Below are 19,692 nucleotides of genomic sequence, written 5' to 3'. Positions count from 1 at the left end.
CGTTTGGCCGAATCGGTCATTTAGCCGAAAATGCCTTTTGGCCGAAATGGTCGTTTGGCAGAGAGGATTCGCTCAAATATGTATTGAGGCCGAACAAGTCGTTTGGACGAAATGGTCATTTCGCAGAACGGGCCATTTAGTCGATTTGGCTGACATGGTCATTAGGCATAAAGCGTCATTTAGCCGAAAATGCCGTTTGTCCGAAACGGTCGTTTGACAGAAAGGACGCGGTTGAAAATGACGTGAGGCCGAATAAATCATTTGGCCGAAATGGTCGTTTGGCAGAAAGGACTATTTGGTCAAAAATGCCATTCTTTAGAAATATGAACCATTAGATCGAAATGGTAGTTGGGAAACGTCATTTAGCCGAGCAAGTCGTTTGGCCGAATTGGCCATTTAGCCTAAAATGTCTTTTGGCCGAAATAGTCGTTTTGCAGAAAGGGCCATTTGGTCGAAAGCGCTATTTGGCCGAACCAGTCATTTGTCCGAAATGGTCATTTGGCATTTAGCCTAAATGGTCGTTTGGCCGGAAGGGCCATTTGGTCGAAAATGCTGTTTGGTTGATCCAGTGATTTGGCCGAAATGCTCATTAGACAGATAGGGTCATTTGGCCGAATGGGTCATACGGCTGAAGATATCGTCAATCAAATCAATCAAATATTAAAAACGAATCAACAGTTTACTCTTCTCACTACTTTTTTTGTTCAAATCTTCAATCAACAAACGATTTTTTTTTCCTGTTGTTGTTTCCCTCTTGTTGGAAGGTGTTATTGTGGAATCAAATTATGCTTTTCTCTGTAAACTACTTCTTAGTGCCGATCAGTCACCCATTTATTGTGCCTCACATCGTACGAAAGATATTATCATTTGAGCATTTGGTTATGATCCTAATAGCCAGCGCAGCGATGGTGCTAGAACAAAAGCTGTGAAAAAAAAATCTCGATGAGGAACATTGCAGTTTGTTCACTGAGCGGATAGATAACTGACACCATTTAATCAGTATCTTTGCTCAGACGATCAAATGATGGGATGGTTTGCAATGTCTGTTTTTGATACAATGCAATGCACCATTCCTGGCTTTGTTGTTGTGTGATCTGATTTCCAGCTTACAACAACAGTGCTGAAAATATTAAAGCAAACAATACTCAGCTTCGTTTTATTCGCTCTGCGCTCTGGAGAATGCCTTGGCAAGTTTTTTTTTCTATCGAATTATGAAACTGGTTGTCAGCCAATTAAGCTACTCCACTCAAGAACAAATGTCGATAAAGCCTGGCAAAGACAACTCAACTATGGTGTTATGCATCTTATCTGACTCGACTATCCTATCTACGACTGAGGAGAATTTAGTTTCAACAGACGAATTTATCATGCTACGGTACTTCAAACTTTATGGCATCCCGTAGGCATCTCCCAGACGTTCTGAAACACCCACCCTTGATTGTGTCGATCTTAAAACGTTTGAAATAGCCACTCCTCAACTTACGCTTAATCGTCTTCACCATCGCTTGCCGAATTCAACCGTCCGCCGCCGAGTAAATTTGCGTCACGAATCCAGCTCTTCTGCACAGCGTCATCCACGTTGTATACGAGGACATCTTGGGCTAATGGTGACTTCGTTCGCTGGTTGATCGACGGCAAATGATTGTCTCTCTGCGAGTCCACAGTTTGTCAGCTAACAATTGCAACCGCTTGTAACGGCGGCAATCTAAATGGTTCAGCGCCAACGCTTCTTCTGCTTCTGACTTTACGGTCATGTATGTCAGCGATCGCGATTTGATGGGCTCCGCAACGGATGTCAGGCGCTTCAACTTTTACTTTACTGATCTGAAATCCGCAAATTCATCCTCGCATTCCTCTACGATTTGCTTCACCATCGCCTTTCTAACATCTTGAAAGTTTGTGCCGTTGTTGGAGCATTCTAGCGGTTTTCCTCGACGGCACAAAAACCTCCGAATGGCCATCAGTAACGCTTGAATCGTCAGGCTGCGAGCAACTTCAAGGTGGACAAACCTCGTAGTCATACAAAGTAAACAAACAGATGTACCGCTTCTCCGATCTTCGACGTACTGTGATTGTCAGCCGGCCCGCAGAAGTCCACGCCAGTGTGATCGACCCGGCTCTGTCAAAAGAGCCATTCTCGGTATCCTCGCTCAGCATTTCTACACTTTGCACCACAGGCAATACTTATCGACCCGCTTCAACTTTGCTCACAGATTCAAGATGGGAATGGAGTCAGCGGATTGGCGATGAAGAAGCGATTGAGCGGAACTAACTTTTTTGCGATTATTTAACATTCCCTGAACTACGGCAGCCTTCAGCTGCAGCTCAGGGTTTTCGACGCCAAGTAATGGGGCCGTTTGTGCTATTGCAGTTTTGATGGTATTCGGTACAGTCATGTCCGAACATTTTTGCTGGAGATGTACACGTTTAGAATACCGTCTGCAAGTATTCGGTTGGTTTGACCGAATGCGATGCAGTACGATACAGACTGTTTGAGCCTCATTCCGAGCACTCCCACTCCATTTGGAACGCCGGGGAAGTGTTGCTTACAACGTTCAGTCTGCATTCACATCACATCATCAAATTTCTCATGAATTCGTCGAAAATTACGTGCGATGTTGATGATTGAAGATCGTTCCCTCGTACAGTCAGTATTACGAAGATCTTGAAATGCTTGTTGTACAAATAATAGATCGCTTTATGTTTGCACTTATTCATATCTACAGCGGAGCACTGTATCGTCCACCAAATCAATAAATACGCAAATGCGTGTGTTGTGCAGCTAAATATTTTTTATGACTGTCAGATTCAAATAGATATTATTTTCCATGAATTTTTACGCCTTGCCCTCTTCAAGCAACATTGGAAGAAAGCTACAAAATACAACTCGAAATTTTTACTAAACTACACGTTTTGTAAGCACAAGCAACAGCTATCAACCGCATTCTTATTATATTTATCAGCCCTTGGCTTCCTCTTTCAATTCTCACTTCTCATTTCTCATTTTCAGTCTTAATGCTCACTCCTCATTTCTCACTTCTCACTTCTCATTGTGAAAAGTCAGAAGTGCGAAGTGATCTGTTTCGCCAAATGTCCATTTTCGACCAAATGTTCTATTCGGCCAAAGGACCTATTCGGCTAAATCACTTATTCGGCCAAATGTCCTATTCGGCCAAATGACCTATTCGACCCAATGACCTTTTCGGTCAAATGACCTATTCCGCAAAATGACTTTCGGTTAGATGGGTTTCGGCCTAATGGTTTGTTCACGGTTTGGCATTCGGCCAAATGGGTTTTGGCCAAACGACCCTTTCATCTTCAAATAATATTCTATACATTATTTAACGATAACAGTGGCGTAAACGCATATATCAAATATCATTTTTTTCAGTAATCGTTTTTCTATTATACATATTAAGATTAGATTATTAGATTCGTAACTTAATTCAATTATAACTAAAAATTTATTCGCAAATGTCAATGAAAATAGTTCACTATTTTGCCCACTTGAACCACAGTGAATCGATGTTGTAGCACTTGAAAAAAGAGGGAAACCAATGTTTTCATGCTGTCGAACAGCAGGAGCATGTAGCAGAAGCGACGCGGCTGTCATGAACGCGCGCGTTCGCCGCTCACCACATCCCCCTTCTACCATCTTCGACTTCTGTTGTTGCTTGCTGATCGTCGACCGCACTTCGCTACGTACATCGCCGCATCTCGCGGCGGCGGTGTAGGTAATTCCAATCAACGGCCGATCACTTACAAGTTTCTAGGTTTCCAATTGAACGTCGTCGATCGCAGCAGAGACTCTCTTGTGCTTCACCCATTAATATTCTTCAAATGTCGAACTCTAGCCCCCCGGCATTGCCTCGGACCCCGCGTCACAATCCCATTGTACGTTCGAATCTCATTGAAGGTTCGTAAAAGCAAGTATGTATGTAAAGGCTTCGCTTGCCGAGTGGAGTGCGCTCATCGATGGTGTTCTTGAATAAACAATCAGTTGGGATGGTGGTGATCGATCGATACTGTTGCCGCTCGGTTTGGTCTAGGGTTCAGCCGGTGGGTCTATGTTTATGCTGATGAGGTTGTGAAGGTATGCAGCAAGGCACCTGCTCCGCTTGTTGGGGACAATTGATTCGCGAATGGTGTTTAATAGGCGAAGGTGATGTTGTCCAATGAATTTGAAAGGGTGGGGGGATATAAAATAGTATATTTACACAAAATTATCATAATGGTGTGATGAGAATTTTAAATGACGGAAAAGCAAACTCGGTAAGATGCGATTAAACGTGTCGAGAATGTTATCAAGGTTCGATTCGATTCGTTGTATTTTTCCAATCGTTAATTGGACGTGAAACAGCCAAGTTTGAGAAGCTGTGAACGTGAACCTGATTTTTTAGGGATTCATTTATTTGCAAGAGTCTTGAAAAAAGTTTCGCAAATATGCTCATAATTTCAAACGAGTACAATTCTTTGAAGATGAAACGAATCGACTTGTAAATGAATTGATAACGCTTTAATCTTTAAATTTGTCCAACCTTAGGCGAAACGCCAGTAAGGGCCCTTTACCGAGCTTTTGTAGGTTCGAGCATGACTTCCAGTGACATAGGTTCGGTAAAGGATTTACATCCATCATTAGGATGTTCGGACCAAAACCCTACTTAAAGAATAATTCCCTCCTCGAACCTAATATTCCATTAAACCTAACCCCAACAAAAAATCACCTTTTTTCTCGTTTTGTTTAGCCTTCTTCATTATAATCTTAAAAGACGTTCTGAACAATGCCAGAATTTCCTGTTCTTCGAACATGACAAACAAATCGCCAGACTCGACCAGACATCCATTAATTTTACTACCACAGGCTATTACAAACGTTGTCATCCTTCTTTGTTGACTTCTCGTGTCCTTGCGCAGGAAGAAGTATCCGTAATTTTACTTTTTATTGCTTCCCTAAGTGTTAAAATCTTCTCGCATTTGATTCCGATCTACGGGCTAAACACCCACTCCTCAGAAAATGACGACGGCGACGACAAATTAGTGCTCGCTGGCGGGCACTTGAAACGACGCGCCTCAAAGGGTTAGCGTGTGCTGTGTAGGACGAATCATATGGAATATTCTCTTGACTTGACTTGACAGTCAACTGAACTGCTGCACTCACGAATGCAGATCGCGCGCGCTGGCGCTGACTGTGCCACTTGTTGTTGTCACTGCACTACAACCAGCACGCCCTCGCTTCGCGTTGGTGGCAGTGCGAAAGGCGACCAATTTGTACGATAGCCACTTTTAGTGCCTCCTTCACAACTCCCTTCTTGAACGGGTTCTCATCGCAGCGCAGCCTACTGCTATTTATGCACAGCCAACGAATAAACCCACGGTGGTGGTGTTAAAAGTAGATCATAGAAGGCATTGTGCCGAGGGAATTTGCACAGTCCGGTTGGAGTGATTTATTATGTATGCAATTCCCGTAAAGCCATCATGCCTGGACTTTGGGTGAATACGAACAGAGAAAAATTGCATTACTATTGGCGTGCGACCTGATTCCGACATTCGCTGAAAAATCTTTCTTAGTACCTAATTGACTCAAAATTGGAAGCATCATGATTTAGTTAAACGGTGGATTCGCAAACATCTTAAACTTTGACATTTAAACGCTAAAAACGAATCATGTTTGCAGATTTAGCATCGACCACGCAATCTTCTCACTGCGAAGAACGGTAAGAAACGGGGTTCGTTTCTCGGTGCCCAAGTCTTTTTGCCTGCTTCTGGTTCTGCTCATCGTCCCCGACTCGTCGTTTATTTGTCTGTTTTGCAGCAAAATTGAAATTCAAACAGCACTTTTCCCGAGAACATAAAAGTGTGTTTTTCCACTGCCTTCTCAACCTTACCTTCTTATCCCGCTGGTCTTGACCGTTTTCTGCTTGTTCTTCTTGCTGCCCGTTACGATCTTTTCCTCTTTCCCTGCCTTCGCCTTTATATTGTTGTACAATGCGGATTCATCCATCAGGGGCTGCACACGCTGGAAAGAGAACGGAGATGTACATTTCAAGAAACCAACAAGACATCGCAGCGAGCACACCTGAGTCAACCTTCTCTTCAATCGAATCCGAAAACTCACCACCGGGTTGGCGGAAATTCACCACCGCGCGCAAGACGATGATGATTGCGCGATGGCGAAAGGTGAAACAGAAACCAAAGTGGAAAAACGAGTTCTCTGTACCTACCTGATGGTCGGGTCTCACCAACACCGGTCCGTTTGCACCTGTGTGTTTGCACGGAAGGTGTGCTCTCCGCCGTGCCGTGTAGGAGGCGAACCGAACTCACCTCAGTCCGGAGGGGGTCGTCAGTCTTGATTTCGTACTCGAGCGGGTTGGATGCATTTTTGGAATCCGTGCGTCGCGTCCGCCGTGAGTGATTTTATTTTTTGTTGTTGCGTTTTTCCCTCTCAATTTGTGCACGTGCGCGATTAGTGGTTCGCGAAAGATTTGCGAGCGCCAAACAGTAGAAGCCGTGAACGTGTTCCTGCTCTTTCATGTGGCTCATTGTGGCGATGTGCGATCGGATTGTTTTGTGAGTGGATCGAAACCGATCGTGTTTGTTGATCTGCTGCCGCCTGAAGAAACAGTGGAAGTGCTTTGGGCAATTATGGGGTCAAGCATTGGAATGATCTAACTCGCTTTTAGAAGATTTAAGTGTCCCCGCTGCCGTCTGCTTCGAAGGTGAATAATTATTGGAAGTGGTGTACGGTGCGCGGTGAAGTTGGTGGCAATAAGTGCGCGGTGTTCGCAGTTATTGGATTGCTGCGCATGGATTCTAATGGATTATTTGGATCGGTAGTAATAACTGAAGCGTTCGTCCAACATGAACCGCACAACATCTGTCGCTGAAGCTGATGCTGCTGCTGCTGCTTCTGCAACTAGAAAGGATTACTCACAAGTGGCGACAATGTTTATGTCTTACATGGTTCGGACCGTGCACAGTACGCTGCAATTACGATAATTGTAACCACAGCGCCATCTGTCGATCTGGTGCGGTGTAGCAATGGGATGGTGCAAGCTGGGGTCCGATCTGCACCTCAAACATCTTTGCCATTGAGAGAGGCACATTGAATTCCACCTGCTTTCTGTTTGGAAATTTAATTGTTGAATAATGGTGTAGCGTTGTGTTTATACTTTTCTACACGAAATGAACTTAAAAATTTAGATTCAGATTGTTTTAGATCTGAACTATCAACAGTATTTGTTGGCAATATAATTCTAATCCATTATTCGATATATGTACTTTATTGTTTGTTTGCTGAGCGTCACATTGAAAAAAAAATTGTCTTCTGTTTTCCTATGAAATAATGTTAGTTAGGGTTACTGGAGTATTAACAGTAGCGGAGACCAAAAAATACAAGAGAAAATATCGTAGAAAGTACAGAAGAAATGATCGCAACGCATATGATACTGTGCATTAAATGCTTCTTAATAAGCAGTTACCACCGATTCATAAGAGCGATCACATCTTACCGGAAGCTGAATTAATTCAGAGCTTTTTTGTCGTTCTGTTTTGTGACTCATCCCCCTTGCCAAATCGAATCCCACAAAAAAGAGAGTAAACATGGTATATTATTAAAAACCTTACGAAGCAAGCTGTTTGTCCCGTGTGGTTGTTTTTACACGTTCGTCGTCGCCCATCCATTGGGGAAGAGAACAGGGCATGTGCAAAAACTACCAAGCCTATGTAGTCTGACGTGCTACCACGTTTACCCGAACCAGAAGACGTGTTGAGGCTAGGGGAGGGTAATGATGGACGGGCAATTACCAAATTTTATCCGGTTCGATTCGATTCTTCGTGTAGGAACTGCGAAGAGCTAAAAACGGCGCTCAATTAGTCGCCCGCCAGGTTGTCAGTAGGTATTGGCTAATTGGGCCAATAGTTTCGGAAACATGTGCGAACGGGCAGGCACACCTGATCGTTCCCATTGACGGAATCAACCTGCGCTTTTTAAATGGAAGGGATTTCACGATTTTTTTTTCGCGTATAATCAGAAGGGTGCACACCACATCGATAAATGCAGGTGATGATTGCGTGTGCGCTCACATGTCAGATGTTAATCAAACTTTCTTCACTTGACTCGATATTGTTATGGAACACGCCATCTGGTCGAATATTTTCCATAAGGCGATGGGTTTTCGGTTGATAAGAGCATTTTGGCGCAGGAAAGTCCCTCGTGTTATTAAACTTCTCTGTTCATGAAACAAGCGAAACAAACAAATGATTACAATTTCCAAACAATGTTTGGTAACCCTAAGATATAAATTTACACATAAACAAATTGCTTTTAGTTGGCATCACGTTTTACACTGACATATAAAGGATAAAACCGATACACCTTCATGTCTTGTAGTTTAATCACTCGATAAATATGCGCAACTGTAGGGTTTCAACTGCCAATACGATGTCGAATGGCTCATCAAACTAGAATAAAATACGATCACACCAACATAAAAAGTTGGCTTCAATTGCGTCAAAACTGGGCCAACGATATGTTCGGCATACAAATCAGCTAGATAAACTGTAAAAAGAACTAACCGAATTAGCTTCTTTTAGTCTCGCTCTCCCCGGCGTATACAATTATGGTGCACATTGTCATCATCGCACCTTTGGTTTGGTACGTTTGAGCCATCCAACCAAAAAAAAACAACAAAAAACGATAACAATAACAATAAACGCCAACTCCCCGCGTGTCCCACCACATCCCCATGTGGAAGGTGGTGATGATTGGTCAGCAGCTCAGCACCTTGATGGGCCCCTTATAAGGCGGTCGTCTTTGTTTCTTCACGTTGGAGGGATCGACTCGTGACGAACGCATAGGTACGTGGTCGTGGACCTGTCCGAAAATTGCGACGAAAATAGGATGCACTTGACATTCCGGCCAAGAGCGCACACGGATTTTCAGATTCGGTCATCATCAAGTCGCGCGCTCGCTGGTCGGTCCCCAACTGAGTTGCATCGAAGGACTGTGCACATCTATCAATCTTATAATGAACATCAGTTTTTTTAGCTGGATGGCGGCTTACACTCAGGGTCGATTAAATTTTGTACTATGCTACGAAAGATCGATTGATGAGGTTGATCGTTCGATTGCGAAAAAATATGACATATAAACGATAAGTTTGTTACCCGAGAATATTGTTTACATATGTTAAATATGTATATGACGTGTATGAATGCGTCATTTTTCCTACGGATGAATCCACTTTGCAGCTACGGCGCTTTCTTTATAAGCAACATTTTTATTTATTTATTTTAAAATATTTCAATCATGAACAGAAAACTGCCTTACAGCGACTTTATTCTACTTTGCTTAAGATTCAAATAAGAACTGTTCGAGAATTGACCTTTCCCGTAAAAAAAATTATCTCGTTTTATTGCCTCAGTCGCTTCTTTGGCTCATTTATGGTCAACCTTCCCAAAGAACACATATTTTTTAAGCCTCTAACTATTTAAAAAATCTAAAATAAAATCCGCAAAAGTGCTTCACGTGTGAACCGGTCTGAAAAAATACACCCGATGTTCGTTCAAAATCGGGCTGATATTAGGCCAATCTTGAAAAGCAGCACTTTTTCGATATTTTGTTTTAAATTTTAAAAATACTTAGAGGCATAAACAAATGTGGGTTCATTGGGAAAGTTGACATTAAATAAAATAAAGAATCGATTGAGCAAATAAAAATTTTCGAAGGGAAAGGTCAATTTGAAATAAATTTGAAAAAAAAACAATTTTACTGAAACTAGTCTTTTTTAGAAGCGCTGCGGTGAAAACCGAACTCACACTTTTTCATGTGATCGGTAACATATTTCGTGACATTTATTTCTTATGCGCTTCCGCAAACATCGAGATTGCTGGACTCGCTATTTGGCTACGTGCTACTGTGCAGAACTAAGCATTTCGATGATGTACTCACTTAGCACATTTACTATCGCTAGGCCAAACAACATTTTTGGTCATATTTGGTTTAACGAAAGACATTTAGGGTCGTATGATTCGTTCGACCAAATAACCTTTTCTATCAAACAACAATTTCAGTAAAACGGCATTTCGATCAAGTCACCTGTTCGACCAAACGACATTTTCGACAATTCGGTAAACGGAAATTTCGGTCAAACGACTTATTCGGCCATATGACCCGTTCGCCTAAACCAGCGGTTCTCAACCTGGGGTACATGTACCCCTGGGGGTACCTTCGCTGGCCCTAGGGGGTACCTCGGACAAAAATGCGTAATGGTGGACGTATAACAATTCCAATCAAAACTTATTGATAAAGTTTTGACAATTGTGTATTTTTAATTTCAAAAATTTATATTGTACATAATATGCAATGCGTTCAATAAATCCCAATTGAATCCTGCCTTCTACAATCAGCACAATGTCAAATCAATCAGCACGGAACAAAAGATCAAACGAACAAAACGTCGAATGAACAAAATGTTTTTTTTTACTAAAGCTCTTTTGCTTCGTTGCTCAGTAGCCTCCTCCAGTAGAGACTGAAAAGCCTCTTTCCAAGAGGCTCAGGAGGCTCCTTTCAAGAGGCTCGGGAGGCTCTTTTCAAAAGGCTCAAAATTCCCTTTCAAGAGGCTCAAAAGCCTCCTTTCAAGAGGCTAAAAAGCCTTCTTTCAAGAGGATGGCAAGAGGTTCGGAAACCTCCTTTCAAGAGGTTCGGAAGCCTCTTTTCAAGAGGCTCAGAAACCTCCTTTCAAGAGGCTCGGAAGCCTCCTTTTAAGAGGCTCAAAAACATCCTTTCAAGAGGCTCAAAAGCCTTCTTCCAAGAGGCTCAGAAGCCTCCTTCCAAGAGGCTCGGAATCCTTCTTTCAAGAGGCTCGGAAGCCACCTTTCAAGCTGCTCAAAAGCTTCTTTTCCAGAGGCTCAAAAGCCTCCTATTCTAGAGGCTCAAAAGCCTCAAAAACCTTTCATGAGGCTCGGAAGCCTCCTTTCAAAATCCTTTCAAGCAGCTCAGAATCCGCCTTTCAAGAGACTCAGATGCCTTCTTCTTTCAAGAGGCTCAAAAGCCTACTTTCAAGAGGCTCAGAAGCTCTGAAGCCTCTTTGTAAGAGGCTCGGAAGGCTCTTTTCGTGAGGCTCGCAAGCCTCTTTTCAAGAGGTTCGGAAGCCTCCTTTCAAGTGGCTAGGTTGCCTCCTTTCAAGAAGCTCGGAATTCTCAGAAGCCTCCTTTTTAGATGCAAAGGAAGTCTCCTTTCAATATGCAAAGAAAGCCTCCTTTTATGTGGCTCGAAAATCGTCTTCAAAAGGCTCGGAAGCCTATCTACAAGAGGCTAATAATCCTTTAATTAAGGCGCGGAAACCTACTTTAAAGGGATTCAAAAGCTGAATGGAGCTTCCCTTCAAAGGGCTTGGAATTATTTTGTCGAGAGTATTGGAAGCCTACTTTCGAGAAGGGGAAACCTAAATTAATGCAAAAGTTCGAAGGGGTACCTCTCAAGAAAAAGGTTGAGAACCGCTGGCCTAAACGATATTTTCGGCCAAATGGCCCTTTTTTTTCTAATGATAATTTCCACATGACCTATTCGGCCAAACGACATTCTCAGCCGTATGACCCGTTCGGTCATATGACATATTCGGTCAAATAGCCCTTTTTTCCAAACGACCTATTCGGCCAAATGACAAGTTCGGCCAAACGACATTTTGGGCAAATGACCTAATTGGCCAAACGACTTTTCGTTCGGCCATATAACATATTCGGTCAAATACCCCTTTTTGTCAAACGACCTATTCGGTCAAATGACATTTTCGACCAAATGATCCTTTCTACCAAACTACAATTTCGGCCAAATGATCTATTCGGCCAAATGACCAGTTTGCCCGTATGACGCTATAGGTCATACGACATTTTTGGCCTAATAACCGTTTCGGCCAAACGTCCAATTAAGCCAAAGTCCCGTTTGTCTAAATGACATTTTCAGCCTTTTTTCAAACGACCTTTTGCAAATAACCTGTTCGTGAAAACGACATGTTAGGCCATATGACCCGTTCGGCCAAATGACATTTTCGGTCAAATAGCCCTTTTTGCCAAACGACCTTTTCGACTAAATGACAAGATCGGCCAAACGACATTTTGGTCAAATGACCTAATTGGCCAAACGACTTTTCGTTCGGCCATATGACATATTCGGTCAAATACCTCTTTTTGTCAAACGACCTATTCGGCCAAATGACATTTTCGACCAAATGATCCTTTCTACCAAACTACAATTTCGGCCAAATGATCTATTCAGCCAAATGACCAGTTTGCCCGTATGACGCTTTCGGTCATATGACATTTTTGGCCTAATAACCGTTTCGGCCAAACGTCCAATTAAGCCAAAGACCCGTTTGTGACATTTTCGGCCAGTTTTTCACACGACCATTTCCACATAACCTGTTTGAACAAACGACATTTTAGGCCGTAAGACCCGTTTGGCCAAATGACATTTTCGGTCAAATAGCTCTTTTTGCAAAAATGACATATTCGGCTAAATGACCAGATTGATCAAATGGCATTTTGGCCAAATGACTTTTTCGGCCAAATTACCTTTTCTGCCAAACGCTATTTTCGGCTAAACAGCCTGTTCGGCTTTACGACATTTTTAGCCGGGTCGTTTGGCCAAGTGATCCTTTCTGCCAAAAGATCAATTCAAAACAAGTGCATTTTCGGCCAAACGACTTTTTCGGCCAAATAACCCACTCGTTTTAATAACATTTTCAGCCAAATGGCCTTTTTTTCCTGTTTGACCTATTGGGCCAAACGACTTTTTCGGCCAAATTACCTCTCCTGCCAAATGATGTTTTCGGCAAAACGACATTTTTAGCCGCATGACCCGTTTGACCAAGTGAGCCTAACCTAGTCGTTTTAATGACATTTGCGGCCAAATGGCCTTTTTTTCTATTTGACCTATTCGGCCAAACGACTTTCGGCTAAATCACCTGTTCGGCCATATGTCCGTTAAGCCTTTTCTGACAAAATTTTAATAAAGTTTAAAAGACGCCGAAAGACAAATTCGATCCATTCGGCCAAATGACCCGTTCATCTAAATGACATTTTCAGCCGAATGACATTTTCGGTCAAATAACCCTTTCTTTCAAACGACCTCTCGGCCCAATCATTTTTTCGGCCAAATGACATTTTTTGCCATACCGTTTTTGGTCTAATAACCGTTTCAACCAAACGTCCAACCCAGCCAAAGATCCGTTCGTCTAAATGACATTTTCGGCCAAATGACCCTTTTTTCAAAGGACCAGGACTGTTCAGGCAAACGACATTTTCGGTGAAATTGCCAAACGACCTTTTCGGCCAAATGACCAGTTCGGCCGAACAACATTTTCGACCATATAATCTGTTCGGCCAAACGACATTTTCGGCCGCATAACTCGTTCGGCCAAATGTTATGTTCGACCAAATGACCCTTTCTGACATACGACCGATTCGGCTAAATAGCTTTATTGGCCAAATCACCTATTCGGCCAAACGAGTTTTTCGGCTTAATGATCATTTCGCCTGTATGAAGCGGACTTGGTAGTCATATGGCTACTGCTTCTGCCTCATACGCAGGAGGTCGTGGGTTCAATCCCAGGGTCCGTTCCATTCTCCTACTTTGTATCATTCTCTTTATTTCTCATGTTCTAGCAATCGCTAGAACTGGAAATGGACTTCCATACCGTTTCCATTACTATTCCTATACCTTCAACTTGAGTATTCTAACAGTAATCTGCTAGAATTGGGAATGAACTATAGAGTTCGTTTCCTACATCCAATTAGAAATTCCATGAGTTACCTTCTCCTATCTATCACATTGGCAGCTCGTTAACCAAGACGGACCTCTGCCTCTCCAACCTAACCCAGAAATTCCAATAAATTCCGCATGAACTCGTGGCAAGTGCAGAGGTATATTCGGCTTGCAGTGGGCGAGTGATTGCATCATCATTTCCTCCCCTTCCCCTACATTGACTTGCATTCTGACGTGGCAGGCGCCAGTATGACCTAACAAATGAGATCACCAGTACTTGTACATTGAAGATGTGTGCTAGTCCCAAGCAAACATCTGTTGGTTCCCTGTGCAAGAACAGCTGATCTGGTCATAATGGAGTAGCAACTACGAGCAGTCAATCAAGCTCAAGCTCAAGCTTAATGATCATTTCGCCTGTACGTCACTTTCGGCCATATCAACACAAAATTTTCAAAACGACTTATCTGATTTTGTAAACGATGATTTAACAAATCTGATAGCTCTCCCACGTAAACCAAGACCATCAACAAGTAGCGGAAACCTTCACCTACCTAATGATGGTGTTAGATTGCGTGGGAGAGCTATCAGCTTCCTCAAATCGTCGTTTGAATCTTTGTATACAAAAGCAGATAAGTCGTTTTGAAAATTTTGTCTTGATATGACATTACGGTTTTTAGACTAATAAACGTTTCGGCAAACGTCCAATTCGGCCAAATGGAATTCGGCTAGATGACTTTCGGCCTGATGATCTTTTCCCTTATGAACGATAGCAAATTATTGTATCAGAATGTGCTTAACATTAAACAAGCATCAGATATGAAAACAGGCTTCTACTGACTGGTACTTATCGCAACAAAATTATCTTTAAGAACAATTCAAGATCAAGTGCTTGTTCCATATCAAAAGCTGCTTCTGACAAAGTGAATCATAATTCCGGTTGTCACTGGAATCATATGAGGCAATCTGTAGGTTCAGATCATTTGTAAATGTTACAATTGCAATGTTCTCAACCCAAACAATTTCAAGAGAAGTTTTCATTTGATATCGTGTTCGAATTATTTAAAGTAACGATTATCGCCTGTACCGAAATTGTTCTGTCACAGCATGACTGTCCAACCGATGGGAAACAATCATAGCTTGAGCCGCGTTGCTCAACATCAAGGTTCTCCGTGGAACAATTATTAATTAATAGTTACTTTTTTTGTCGTTTCTATACAGCAAATCGCAATTGTATCTCCACCCAGTCAGTCGGATACTGCCCCTTTCTGCACGAAACAACGCAAAGCTGTCAAAATCCGCCACATTTCGCGTACACGTGCGTTGCAGATCGTAAAGATTTATTACCTTTTGTGTCGCGCTCAAGTTTATCCTTCCTGTCACAATCGTGTCACTTTTACAAATTAATCTTCAGCAGCCCGCAGTACCCGCATCTATAGTCTTCGTCGTAGCTCCGTACCACGCATCTTGGTACGCGCGATCACGCACGCCATAACAGCCCACTCGCTATTTACGAAGCGAGCGGGCGGAGGTGGCTGGCGTCAGCGTTGTCGATCGCCGCCGCGTGTGCGTTTAACATGCCCTGAATCCGCAGCCAGATCGAATAATTCGGGGGCATTAACTTTTCCTAAATTGGGATGCCACAACAACCAGCCATGGATAAGTTGATCCCGATCGCGAAACTAATTGGTTTCTTCCATACCCAGAACGGAACTGGGAGATTTCCGTTGCTCTCTAGATCACGACCGACCGACGACGGATCTGGTTCAATGTTGAAAGTCAGCGTGGTATGGGAGAGGAAACTGGAACCGGACCGGTTTCCTGTGTTCGTCGAAATCTCTTACGACACTCGTTCCACATGTTGAAAGCATCGCGCGACGATCATGCCCCATCATGGCGAAGCGACGACGATCGACGGCTGTGAACACAGAACACTCATCGAGTGACAGTTGAAATTGCTTACTTTCCCGAAGTAATGTCCAAAGTACAATTATTTGCACTGGACGGGTATACGTCTAGTGGAGGCAAAACGAGGTTGTTTACATTTGCTTTAGTTGCTCGGTTTTGCGAAAGTGAAACAAAAACACATTGACTAAAGGTAAATCAAGCCACAAGTCCAACGGTGCTCACGGAGGGGTATTTCTTGTGCATGCTCATTTTTTGTATGTCTCGACTACCTTTGTAGAAGGGTACTTCAATCCATTTGGTTCTTAAGCAAGATGGATTATTGTTTAGATGTAGAAAATCATATTTTTCGAAAAGTTCAAATTTTTAGTATGTTTGTATCGCTTATTCATACATAATGAGACGTACAAGCATCTAAAATGATTAAAGCCAAAACATATCATTAACAACTCCTGTATGCATCAACGAGTGGACGCGCGCGGCGATGATGGTCACCGCCGCGGTGTCTGAGTCATCGTGCATTTCCGCTGACAACGCGACGAAGCTCTGCACTGGTTCCACGGTTCATGCCCGTGCAATGCTGCTGAGTCAAGTAAGAGCCGCAACATGAGAGCCTTTTGGCGTTTTATTTTTCTTTCTTCTACGCCTTACCAACCGTATGCTAGTCCGATGACGGAACGATACCCCCGCCCGTGGTCGTCAGTCATACAGCATTTAAGCCGGCGTAGCTGAACGAAAAGGATTTTGTTTTCGTTTTCTCGGGCTCTGGGCGTAAAGAAGGAAATTCTTGACATATCTAGACCAACATTTGAAAAGGGCGTAACAGCCAAAATTTATTCCTTCGGATTCCTTGTCTACATACATAGCCATCTACATAGACGAAAAACGGGAGCGATTGAATTTTGGCTGTTACGCCCTTTTCAAATGTTGGTCTAGATATTTCAACGGTGATGAGTCAAATTCCATGCTGCGGGTGCCCGGCGATTGTATAACGCCCCGTCAGGTATTTTATGTCGCTCATTTATCAGATGAAAGTGATCCACGTGTGAGATAAATATGTGGCCAGTCATAAGATTCTTAGGAGAAACGGTTACCAAATCCGATCATAACCACCGCGCACCCACCAATGCTACCAACTGCCCGGCCACTCACCGCTTAACGAAATCGAATCGATCGTAAACATTTAGAAATACTCATCTTCCACAGATATAGCCATTAAATGATTATCCTACCTCTTCGTCGCCATCTGCCTTAATCGGATTGTGGAATACTTGAAAGATACGCACCGGCAGAATGATCAAGTTTCGATACAAGCGGAAAGATGCGGCCGCGTCTAGCACTACGACGCCCTCGGTTAACACGGCAGCTCCCGCTTCATCTTCGTCCCCGGCAACGGTTTCCGCCGGTGTCGCGACGGTGACATCCACCAATAATCTGATCGTTTCGCCAGTGGCCGTCACTTCTCACCATCAGCTGCCGTCACAGTATCTTCAGCCCGCCTCGTGTGCAACGTTACCAAAAACAACCCCCTCCTCTAGAAATGCCATCAACTGCCAAACTAACCCCGGTAGTGGTCACCATCTGTACCACCACCAGCTCCCGTATTGTGATATCGAAAGCTACAACCCAAATAAGCTAAGCACTTCCGTCTACAGCCTAATCAACAACGATTCCGCCTCGTCCTACCACGAGGTTATCAATCGCATGAAGACCGAAAGCGTGCACCAGCAGCACTACGAATACATGTCCTGCATCAATTCGGTTGTTGTGAGTCTACGTCCCTCTTCTATCCAACGTCGAAATTTTCGAAAACAACATTCCTAACATTAAACCCTTATTGCCGTTCACAGGAACTTTTCTCCCAGCTGCAGACGAGTTCGGAGCCGGCCCTCTGTCCGGAACCGTTGCGGCGGGCACTAGCCAGTGGTCCACTGGCCGGACGACGCTTCCCACTGGGCTGCCTCGGTGACGCGGCCGAATGTTTCGAGCTGCTGCTGCACCGCGTTCACCAGCATCTGTCCGCCAGCGAGGGGGACAGCTGCGAGGCACCGCAGTGCGTGGCACACCAGCGCTTCGCCATGCGCGTGGTGGAGCAGAGTGTGTGCGAGTGCGGTGCCAACTCGGAGCAGTTGCCGTTCACGCAGGTAAGGTTTTGTCAAATAGCATAATGTGTACTATTCGTACTTTATCATTTAAAATTCGAGTATCTATTCTATCTGAATCTATCTGAATTTTTTTTCAAATATTTTTTCAATATGGCAAAGTTGATAAAATTTAAATCGCGTGGAAGATAGTTCTGTGTACTCGTACCCAAAAATGACTCATATTATGAAAACTGGTGCTTTAACAGCATACAGTGCCGGCCAGGGTGAACGCCTCAAAGAAAGATATGAAACACTTAGGTATTTGGATGAAACGTCTAACGATTTTGCGAGACAAAATCTTCGCAACGCTAATCTACGATGCACCATGCGTCTCCACACGGCGCTGTTCGAATGTTTACAATATTATTGTCTGCGACTGTCTGCGATTTTGAGTTGGCATGTTGTGCATGCGGCACAAATTCCAAAGAAAATCATTGCAAATTAGAGTAATCCACTCTTTGCTGAATATGACGACATTGTGGCAGGCAGACTGATTATTTTTGGAACTATTTCTCTGTGCGGCGCTGATTATTAGAAAATTTGATTACTATCAAGATCTTGTTAAAATTTGTTTTTAGTTGCGGAGCCATGAATAAAATGGCTAAGAGTTAGTTTTCAAATATAATAAATACCATGATGTTTAGTAAAGGAATTTTAACAAACTCAATGAATCAAATCTAGGGAGAAACAATTTTAAGTAGGCTTGAAGGAAGATGGCTTAAAATCCTATCGGATAAATTCATACCGGAGGAATAGTTATTAGTTTTGTCAAGACAAGTTATTATTGCACTGAACTGATTCAAAATCAAACCATTCGTGACCAGCATAGCTCCATTGTTTTGTAGTTGCGACTAAAGACACTTCTCACACAGACGGAAAGGCTGAACTCCAAACAAATAAATCAAACTGCATTTGCAAATGCGGAAAACTTATATTAAAAACCACTTCGATAATAAAAATATTTCCTTTACTGAATGTTAGTCTATTCCAATTGTCCTCCTCCCTCAAGGATTTTATCTCATTGTTCAAACGACTTGAATTTTTTACTATCAACTTTCCTGAGGAACTCATATTGTTTCCCTGATTGTTTTGTTGAGTTGATCTTAAATAAGTGAAGGAATCGAAACACGCAAATTAAAGCATAAATTCACTACAATGCAACAGTAATAATGTAAGCGGAGCGGTTGGTACTAGATGTCCCCCTTCTAGGTATGTCTGATTGTGAAATTGAGTTTAGAATTATTGATTCTCAGAGGTATTTTTAACAGTAGGCTAGGCCGCTTTTGTGTTTGAACTACATTTGTGATGTTTTGAAAACATAAATAAATACGTTTTTTACGAAGAATTCGCTTTTTCTGAAAGTGCAATTTTGCGTAATTATAAGGGCATCGCACGAATCTTCTCTATATATCTCTTTCTCACTTGATAAAGAATAGAAAACAACAGAACCATTACCTACCAAATTTGACAGGTATTCTAATTTTCATAAAAAATATAAAAGAAAATCTAATTGAATTTAAAAAATGGGTTGAAAAATTGCCAAATTTTACAAATTCTGGTAATATAAAAATGGTCTTATACGATACAGCTTTCTTTTTCCTATTCGTTAAATTGAATTCAACAGCTTTTGCTGCACCACCCGACTTCTGCAGCAACAGCCGTTGTTTTCGGTGGCGGAACTCTAATGCGCTCACGGCGTGTTTGGTAGAACAACATTATCTCAAAAAAAAGAGCATCTCTTAAATTTCAACTTACGTGAAAATATAGCATCTTATCTTTCATTCCCTGGGTATTAAAAAAAAATCTAACGAGGGGTCCCAAACAGCTTTTTTTTTTCTTTTCCAAATGGAACCAACATTCTTATCTAATATCAGCCACCAGTTA

At 42.6% G+C, this 19,692-nt stretch overlaps 1 protein-coding gene across 3 annotated transcripts in view; it reads left to right on the top strand.

Moving 5' to 3' along the window:
• Nucleotides 1–19,692, top strand: part of LOC134205702 (uncharacterized) — a 78,804-nt gene that overhangs the window by 26,587 nt on the left and 32,525 nt on the right. Inside the window, exons 1-3 of one of the 3 annotated variants that reach the window (XM_062681232.1) lie at nucleotides 6,378–6,716; nucleotides 16,871–17,431; nucleotides 17,515–17,808. In XM_062681232.1, coding sequence (XP_062537216.1) covers nucleotides 16,958–17,431; nucleotides 17,515–17,808 — 768 coding nt within the window. In that variant the 5' untranslated portion in view covers nucleotides 6,378–6,716; nucleotides 16,871–16,957. Of the gene's footprint in view, nucleotides 1–6,377; nucleotides 6,717–16,851; nucleotides 17,432–17,514; nucleotides 17,809–19,692 lie in introns of those variants that run through there. The other 2 variants (XM_062681233.1, XM_062681234.1) reach the window with 2 other exon arrangements.

This window comes from Armigeres subalbatus, chromosome 1 (assembly GCF_024139115.2).
Source record: "Armigeres subalbatus isolate Guangzhou_Male chromosome 1, GZ_Asu_2, whole genome shotgun sequence".
Taxonomy (NCBI): Eukaryota; Metazoa; Arthropoda; class Insecta; order Diptera; family Culicidae; genus Armigeres; species Armigeres subalbatus.
The sequence above is the reverse complement of the archived record's forward strand: the minus strand, read 5'-3'. Positions and strand labels throughout refer to the sequence as shown.